Raw genomic sequence first — 9,432 nt, 5'->3', positions numbered from 1 at the left:
AAGAGGGAGCAAATGCGCAAAGAGGTCGCCCCCAAACGTTGAAATGATGGTGGTGCATGTTACAGTATTTGGAGCTTTACTTTCAAGCAGTGGTGATGAAAGACTGGTGGTACTCACTTTACTGAAGTACAATTTTGAGGTACTTTTAACTTAAATTTTTCCATTTAATGCTACTACTCCACTACATTTTGAAAGCAAATATTGTAATTTTTTACTCGTCTACTTGTATATGCATCAACAATAATTCCAATCCAATAATATAATAAATATTATGAAATAAATCATTCTGCATTATGAGTACTGTTGGCACTAGTATTTAATGCGGATGCTTATTCAGGACTTTTACGTATATATATATATATATATATGTATATAAAAAGAGTTAAGATTTTTTTTATACATCTTCCTTCTGTGTTGGTGTTAGTGTAGTGGTGTAAAATCATCAAATATAAAAAATAATCATGGAAAATAAATGAGTACTTATGTACAGTACTTGAGTAAATGTACTTTGATGATACTTTCCACCACTGCTTTCCAACAAGAACTACATCAGACATGAGAGGTTTCATTATAAAACAGCATTTTATTGAATGTCTTAGAAATTAAGTTACACATATGTGGGGAAAACTGCACTCATCCATTCTCTCTGTTGACTGTACTATGTTATCATTCGTCTATTTCAGAGCACAAACATTATTGGCATTAGCTATGCTCCCTGTGTATCCTCCACTGTACTGACTATGTGTTTAGTCTTGCAGCAGACTGATCTATAATTTATTCACAGTTTGACTTAATAGTGCATCAGTTGGGAATCATCCCTCAATCATACCTTAGAATCAGCCATAATGTATTAAGCGCACATGATAGATTAGTGTAAAGACGGTTGTGTGTTACAAACAGGCATGTCAAAATGTATTTTGTCGAAATGCCTTCTTTTTTTAAGCCTTTGAAATCCAGAGGTATTTACAGTGATCTGGCTTACTTGGACCAGTGAGGATAAGAGAAAGGGATACGTTTACTATTGTAATTTGTATTTGAATAACCATGTAGGCACGTTGGTAAACAAAACAACAATTGAGAATACATAAGACTGATTGAAAAGGGCTATTTGGCTCAAATGATAAACCACAAAAATTAAAGGGGATGTCCAATTTATGTTCATGTTTGGGGCTTTCTCCTTCACTTAAAGAGAATATCCTATAGCCTCATGTCAACACTGGGATACATCAACATATTGTATTTTGACAGTATCCTTATAAGATCATAATTAAAGTGAGATGTTTATGTGCCTCTTAACTTCATGTCATGTCATAAACCTGCACCCAACTTCCCAGAATATTCTGGTTATTACTGTAGAGAAATAATTGCTTTTGCAGACAGCAAATGTTGTGTATGTTTAATGCTATCCTGACTAACATTGTAATATCCCAGCTATCATTTGCAGGTTGAGTTAGATCCCAAACCATAAAGATTTGGAATGGTATGACTGTGCAAGTCTCTGCCATACAGTACAGGCTCTGAGTAGAAACACAGACAGAAATTCTTCCTGCACACACTCTTACTCTCTCTCTCTCTCTCTCCCTTTCACACATACACACACACAACCCAGAAGGTCTATAAGATTAAGACTTCTCTGCCTTTCAGAGGACGTGATGGAGATACGATGATGTCATCCGAATCGTCAGAATCAACTGCAGAGGCTCCACCAGACTCAGCTGTACAACGAAGCTCTGTTCGGTCTGCAGGACATAATTGTGCTTAATCAACTGAACATCAAAAGAATTGCTTTTGACCTAAACAGCTTTAAAAAAACATGAACACATGATAGAAGGGGAAATCAATATAATCTTAAGTAGTTTTTAACATGAATATTTATGATTTTAAAGAGGTGGGTCTCCTTTCAGCATTTTACTCTCCAGCAAACATTTTATTACATCAAAAATCAAGTGTCAAATCAATTGTATACACATACAGTACAAAATATCTTGGGTGCTATTAACAGTCAAAATACAAAAAGGATATGCCCCCTCTTTCTAACCTGTTGTGGGTGCCATTCTGGAGGAGTGAGTGCTAGAGACAAGCCAGGGGTCTTCTTCCTCGCCGTGCTTTTCATCATCTTTATAGGGGGATGCAGCACCTTTGTAATAAAACAACACAGTCTACAATGCAATTCAGACACATCCTCGAACGTATATAGAGATGATGCAGCTATGGTACTTTTAACAGGATGCATTTAAATATATGGACCTTGCCATGTCATGCTTGAATTCAAGTTTTCCTTATTTACATTCCACATACCCTATGTCTTCTAGCAAAAAGCCTGAATAAATAACAGCCAAAATCTCTCAGTAAAGCCCACTGCACATCAAATGCACGGGGCAGTCTTGTAAGTAAGCAGGGGGGGAAAAATGCTGACATTGCTGCTCTGCTCTATGCACCCATCTGCTGTCAACCTATAAGAAAGTCAAGGAGATGGAGGGGAAACTGATGGGGAAAGCTGGTGGAGTCTAACAGGGTCATATAGGTAAGGCGGACTCTTAGGACAGGGATCTTGAACAGTGACATTCTTAGATTCTTAGGGGTCATGTGAGGTAACGACATTACTGGTCCACAGCGCTGCTGAGTATCCTCGTCAGTCTCCGACAGGGAGGCTGTAAAAGCTCTGTCTGGTGCACAGGAGACAGGCACCCAGGAATTAGATCAGTGTGCCATCAAGATCCATCACGGCTCATTAAGGTGTCAGGGTAAGCATGATGAGTGATTATTGAGAGCAGGGCGATGCCATGGTGTTGCATACCCAACAAACATCAAGCCTGAACCCTGACTGACACCCTTGAGTGGTTGTATCGATGCAAGTTTTTACCTGTCAAAGTTACATAACTTTCTACGTCTCGTCATTAGCCAATTACACATCTGTAAACATTTATGTGTTTGGATGTTTGAAAAAGTATGTGTCATGTGCTGTATGTATTACATCAGGTAAGTAAGTATATCAGGTAAGTAGCGTTAAATAACTTAAGCTAACTTAAATAAGTTCAGCAAAGATAGATGGGTATGGGATAGGGTAAGACCTGGGAGCGAGACTTTTTCTTTCCTTGTTTTAAGTTTCTTTGTGGGCAATGCTTTGCACCATATGGTTAGTCTGAATCAGTTTTTTTTTGTTTTGTTCTGTGTGTTTGTTCATAAATACATAAAGAATTGATCACAATAAACGTATATGTGAACCTTACCTGTTCTGCTGGGTGTGTGTGTTGAGCGAGCTCTTCTTGGTTCCAGTGTGGGAAATTTGTTTCCCATTAGTGAAGGCACAGAGAACCCTGAGCTAATGCACAAACACACACACACACACACACACACACACATAAAGTTGCAAAATGCACTGTATGTTTTGACTATGTTTGACTGTCTTTTCAAAATGTTTCGGTGTAAATATGATCACCTCTCAATTGTGTGACTACAGCGAGCCAGGTGTCCCCTGAATGCAGACTGTAGTGTCGTCAAGGCAACCACATCTAGCTCTCCTTCAACAGAGGATGCAACATCACTGCGGTTTGTTGCTTCTACAGCCTGAAAAGAGGAGATGAGGAAGAGCAGGAGGAGCAGAGCAAAAATTAGAAATAAATAGGAGCAAAGATCGGGCAAGGGATGTTCAGTGGGGGAAACAGAAACACAAAAACATATATGGAATGTGGTGAGACAGAGGGAGAGAATCATAGAATTTGCAATAATAGGCTATAAAAACTGATTTGACTTGACTTCTCTTGGTACCAATTCTCAACATTGCTGACAAATAGTACAGAGAAAGGAACATTGTGAGGACTATAGCGCAAGCTGTAATGCAATGACTGTGAAAATAAACACAGAATTACATACTGGTAAAAGTGTGAAGAATAACAGTCCCATATGATGAAAATGGGTTTAAAAGGGACTTTGTGTGTGTGATATACACTCGGGGGTGTAAAGTAAAAGCTGTGAAAATGTGAAGTCGCTTGATACCGCCATTTCTCTACCCCCACAAAACTAAACTGCCACACAGTTTTACAAGCCAGTAATAATTTGATGTATTTGCTACGTAGAAACGGGATAACCAATGATTGTCGTGTTCCAAATGTAGCGTAGCCGCCCCCTTCCGCCTACTATTTTAGTTTGTTTGTAATATTGTTAGTCTAGGGCCAAGAGGAAACTATTAGATGCTTAGTGATAGACTTTTAGCAAGCGCATAACGTTACGCAGCGGCTCGGTTTCGTTGCTCTCCCCGGGGTTAAGGCCCGTTTGAGGGGGAAAAGCGCCCCGAAGTCCCCGGGAGGCGCTGGACGCTTGTTTTCTCAGCGAGCGAATCTGGCAAGAAAGTACACTGATAATCTTTTATAAACCATATAAAAGGATATCAGTATCACGTTATTGATATAAATGGTCTGATTCTGATGATAAAAAATGCATCCCATGCTTGCCAACCCTTTTGATTTTCTCAATGATTTAGGTGAACACTAAAAATAATAACGTTTTTCTTTACAGGCACCAATTGTTTTAAAAAGTAACTGTGGTATTGATACTAAAGGCCCTGACACACCAAGCCGACGGCCGCCGACAGCCACCTGTGGCGTAGCCTCACGTCGACCTTTGTCTGGGCCAAAAATTAGCACTGGAACACACCGCACAGACTACATGCTACTGGCTCGTTAGCTAACGTTAGCTTGCTAATTTCCTCCACCAAACATGCCTTCATCATACACCGGTTACCGTAAAATAAGCCACACAAACATGTCACTCATCTGGCAATAGCAACGTAACGTGCTTTTCTTTAGACAAGAGCGTGTGAATTAAACTTTAAGTTCTTACATTTTACTAATTTGGAGGCTGGCTGGTAAGCTAGCTTGCTTGCTTGCTATGGGGCTAATTGTTTAGTGGTGCAGACGGGGGAGAGAGAGGGTCTGCCATCTTATGGACATTAGGGGTGCACGATTCAGAAATTGTCACGATTCAATATTGATTTTTAGGCAAAAACGATTCTCAATTTAAAAAAACGATTCACAGTATGTAAATGTAGTTACTTTTCCCATGTGATTTCAGTAGACATACAATTTAAAAGAAAAGAAACAACAAATTAAATGTAGTTTGATATTACTTTATATGTCTTCATACAAAAATAAAAACTTTTGCAACTAAAAACTGCAGAGTGCCAAGCTTTGGCCAGCTTTCAAATAGCTTTAATTCAAGTATAAAATACAACTGTTATATAAAAAGAGCTTTTTGTTCAGAGTTGGGTGGGAGTTTAGAGCATTGAAAGAGAGTGCGTTGGATGACTGGCATGTTAGGTACTTTAGGTTGTTGTTCGTCAACGTCTTTAATGTTTTAATGTCTCTGGGTGATGGCGTACCATGTGAGTTCTCAAGTTTGTGGTGTTTCCAAAATACTTAACTTTCGCTTTGCAAAGCCTGGATATAGCATGATTCCTATCAAGTTCCGTCTTCCCCTCGAGGTTATAAAAGCCAAAATGTGCCCAAACTCTCGCCTTCAAAGAGGATGGAGCAGGTTGAATAATTCTTTCTGTGAGGTTTGCCATCGCTTGCGCCAACTAAACTACTTCTGCTGCAGGCGTCGGTGTGACTTCGACGCAGCGGCATCTATGGGAATGGCGAGCTAAACTCATTTCAGGACAATAGTATAAAAGAATTATATATACATATACACATATACATATATATATATATATATATATATATATATATATATATATATATATATATATATATATATATATATATATATAATTCTTTTCAAAATCCATTATATATATCGATATATATACATATATGAATTGATTTTTGGAATTCTATGAATCGATTTTGAATCAGTAGAGCTTGAATCGCGATACGAATCTGAATCTATTTCTTTGCACACCCCTAATGGACATGTGTAAAAAGGGTTATTCCAATAGTTTGAATAGTTGTGTGTTTTTAGAAGGAACATTCTAACTTAATCTTTGACCCGTTTTGACAGCTCTATGCGTATTGGATTGATCAGATGAGATGAAAAACGTAAGGGTGTGCCTGTCACAGTCGTTTGTTTTCCTCACTCGTTTCCAAGCTGAACAGCCAATCAAATGAATTGGCTGTTCAGCCGACGCTGACACCCAAAAACAGGCCGACAAAGGCCAACGGTGCGGGACACACTGCACAGACTAGGCCGACGGTTGGTCGCCGTCGGACCGTCGGCTTGGTGTGAAAGATTCAGATTCACAACGAAGTGTAACAGGATTATTGCTTTACAGTGTGTGTGTGTGTGTGTGTGTGTGTGTGTAAAACCTTATTCTGTGCGTCTTTCAGCAGGTTCTTGAGCTGTGACTCTCTGAGGAGATGACCTCTTAATGCTGATTGCAACATCACAATGTCCTTCAGATGGAATGCAGGGTGAGGGAGACAGAAAAAGAAATCTCAGATGAAATGTTAGGACATTTTTACATACTGTTTCTCTGACACATCAGTAACTTCGTTAACATAATTGTGATGTTACATACCCTGTTTCTGTGCTCCCTCCAGTATGTCTGAATGACCAAAGTTGCCTTCTCCCTTTCTTTGTTCCCTGCATCTGTGCCCAATTCTTCATCTCCTTCACCCCCCTTGTCTTCTTTAACTCCAGTGTCCATCTCCTCTCCCTCGTCCAGACCCGTTCCAGCCCGAGTGTCTTCAGGCGATGTGGCAGAGAGAGAGGGGAGCTCAGCTTCTGCAGGTTTACCTTTGTCTTCTAGAGTTTTGATCCTCGTCCACAACTGGTCTAACTCCTGTCTGAGAAACACAAACACACGTGCGTACATAAACATGTGACAAAACGCAACCAGCAGCCATAACATTTAATAGTCAGTTGAGGATTTCTACACCTATGACTTTGGTTTTGAGCTAAATATAAATATTATTTTCGGAGAGGTTTTTGACAGGGAACCTATTGGTACACATACACAGGATCAGATTTGACTTTATGCAATTGCATCATGGTAGTAAGCACATATTATGTGATTAGAGTGAGCTAACCATAGCTGTTTTGATCATATCAGACACACCAGGTAACTGCAACATCTCTTTCAATCTCTGTTTCTTGCCCGGTTATCATTTGCATACAGACAATTCTCCAGCAGATTTTTATGATGATGCCAACTGTGTTTGCAGCGACATTGTTGAAATAACTATAAAGCATCCATATGAGAGTGGCATCAGCTGTGATCTGTGCATTGGGCACAAGTAGATTTCCCCATAAAATGCAAATCCAACAGCAGTCTGTGACAGTTCTTTAAAATACCACCATACATACAAAGAATATATACTTGCATAAGAACACCTTTTGATTTTGAAAACAAGCTAAACTTTGGAAAATCTCACTATAGCAGAGATATAGAGATGTTGCATACATATTCTGGCATGTTGAGTCAAATGACACATCATTTAATCATATTGTTAAAGGCGCTCAGTCTACTACTGTACTTTACCTTTAGCCCATAGGTGACAGCACAGCAACAACCCAATGTTCACACAAAAAAACACCCAAAGTCGGATTATTCACAACAACTTATTTGGCCCCTACACTCCTTCTATTTAATGGCACAACACAATTAAAACATACTTATGCTGCTGTCTTTCTTTGTCCTGTTCATTTTTCTGCTCAGCTTTCCATCGTTCTGTCTCGGCCTCCAATTCTTCTCTTTCTTTCCTCAACTGGCTCAATTTGTCACTGAAAACACAAACACAACATAGATTCAGTCTCAAGAACAATATTCAGTAGCTTTATCCCAATAGCAAATGTCACTGATGTAAGAGTAACATGCAGCTCCACTTTTAGTCTGATGAAACACCTTAAATCTGTTATTTATCATGAATTTAGATTATTAACATTTATCATGGCTTGAAAAGATGGATACACTGAGTGGTCTCAGGTTGCTGCTTACTTACTCTTTACTTGACAACGTCTCCTGAAACTCCACCTTCTCCTTCTCCAATTGGACGAGGTGTTCTCTAAGATCAGAAACCTCCGCCCCTTCCTCAGTGCTCGTTCCCACGGAGACCACTGCCTCTGTTGCCATGGTGAAGCCCAGAATCTCAGTGGAAGTGGCCTGGACCTCCTGATCCAATCGGCCGCTGTGTTTTGCTGACTGGGTGTGTCTTCTGCTGTCCTCCAGCCTCTGATTGGGGGAGAGAGGAGTCGGTCTGTGATGAGGCTGCTTTCTGTCACAGGTGACTGCATGTGTTTACATGGACAACTAGTTAGTTACAGCCTTCTCTCACCTTCTCTACTTCCAACAGCCTTCTCAACAGTCTCTGTTTACTCCACTCTCTGTAACCTAGGACACAAAAAGCATTAAAGTGCAGAATACAATCTGACAATTTTTAACAGACTCATGAATTCTGTCTTACCCAGTTAACTGTAAAGAACTGGACTAATTAAACAGACTATTGTTGACTGTTAAAATACTAAATGACCAGATATTTAATTACTTAAAAGACGGTTGATTAATGGTTAGTCATTGTGTTCCATTCATTTGTGTAATGTATTACTTAATGTATTTTACACATCATTTTTTTGGGCTGTTAATGCTTATTTTGTTTGTACTTCACTGTATTTGTACTGACATTTATATATCCCCCACCCCCCAACCTAACACTGAAAGATTTCTATATATATTTGGTTACAAAACAAAATAAATAGTATAAGAATGAAAACAAAAATTACCGATAGTTGATACTATACTGTTTGTGGTGGGCATTGTGATTTATTTATTTGACAGGGACAATGCACAGCTCCTTAGCAGTACCAGAGTTAGCTATAAGCTAATTTTCATCTGTAGTCCCTGAGCAGGAAACAGAGAATAACATCTCTGTCAGGAATGTTTTATAATATAAGACAATAGAAATGTGTCAAACAAGAAGAGATTTATACTGTTTATACCATGACAGTTAATCTTTCTTTAATATTGCTAAACGTTATTAGGTAAGTGTGGTTACAAATCAATGAGCAGGACTACTTTATGGCAATATTAGAATTACGGGATTGTTTCATCAATGTCATGTACCCCCTGTCTATTGTAATCTAGTTATTTTATATAAAAAAGTTTCTCTAATGAGTTTCCAGGATCCTATATCATGATAAATACCAATATTGTGATATAAAATAACATGTACCGTAATACAATATTTTATCCATATTGCACACCCCTATATATTGTTTAATACCTGAATTCCCACATAACTTTGATGAGGAAAATATGTCATTCCCTCCTGAGATATTGTTTTTAGCTCAAAAACGGGGATAAATTGCTAAACTGTCGGAAACTTCCCAATACAGGTTGGTTTTCTGCTGAGATATGGAGCTGAAGAGTACCCACTAATGTGATCAATGTGCAAAATACATTTGAGTATATTTCTATAATGTACAGCTCCCTGATAT

At 38.8% G+C, this 9,432-nt stretch overlaps 1 protein-coding gene across 3 annotated transcripts in view; it reads right to left on the bottom strand.

Moving 5' to 3' along the window:
* Positions 1 to 563: 563 nt before the first annotated feature.
* Positions 564 to 9,432, bottom strand: part of iqce (IQ motif containing E) — a 17,191-nt gene continuing 8,322 nt past the window's right edge. For 2 of the 3 annotated variants that reach the window (XM_036000852.1, XM_031289005.2), the window contains exons 13-21: positions 8,274 to 8,329; positions 7,941 to 8,170; positions 7,615 to 7,722; positions 6,518 to 6,785; positions 6,306 to 6,392; positions 3,440 to 3,567; positions 3,231 to 3,322; positions 2,039 to 2,137; positions 564 to 1,739 (exon numbers count right to left, since the gene is read on the bottom strand). In XM_036000852.1, the coding sequence (XP_035856745.1) occupies positions 1,615 to 1,739; positions 2,039 to 2,137; positions 3,231 to 3,322; positions 3,440 to 3,567; positions 6,306 to 6,392; positions 6,518 to 6,785; positions 7,615 to 7,722; positions 7,941 to 8,170; positions 8,274 to 8,329 (1,193 nt within the window). In that variant the 3' untranslated portion in view covers positions 564 to 1,614. The remainder of the gene's footprint in view (positions 1,740 to 2,038; positions 2,138 to 3,230; positions 3,323 to 3,439; positions 3,568 to 6,305; positions 6,393 to 6,517; positions 6,786 to 7,614; positions 7,723 to 7,940; positions 8,171 to 8,273; positions 8,330 to 9,432) is intronic. The other variant, XR_004897180.1, reaches the window with a different exon arrangement.

The sequence above is a fragment of the Sander lucioperca genome, chromosome 4 (genome assembly GCF_008315115.2).
Source record: "Sander lucioperca isolate FBNREF2018 chromosome 4, SLUC_FBN_1.2, whole genome shotgun sequence".
In the NCBI taxonomy this organism is placed as follows: Eukaryota; Metazoa; Chordata; class Actinopteri; order Perciformes; family Percidae; genus Sander; species Sander lucioperca.
The sequence above is the reverse complement of the archived record's forward strand: the minus strand, read 5'-3'. Positions and strand labels throughout refer to the sequence as shown.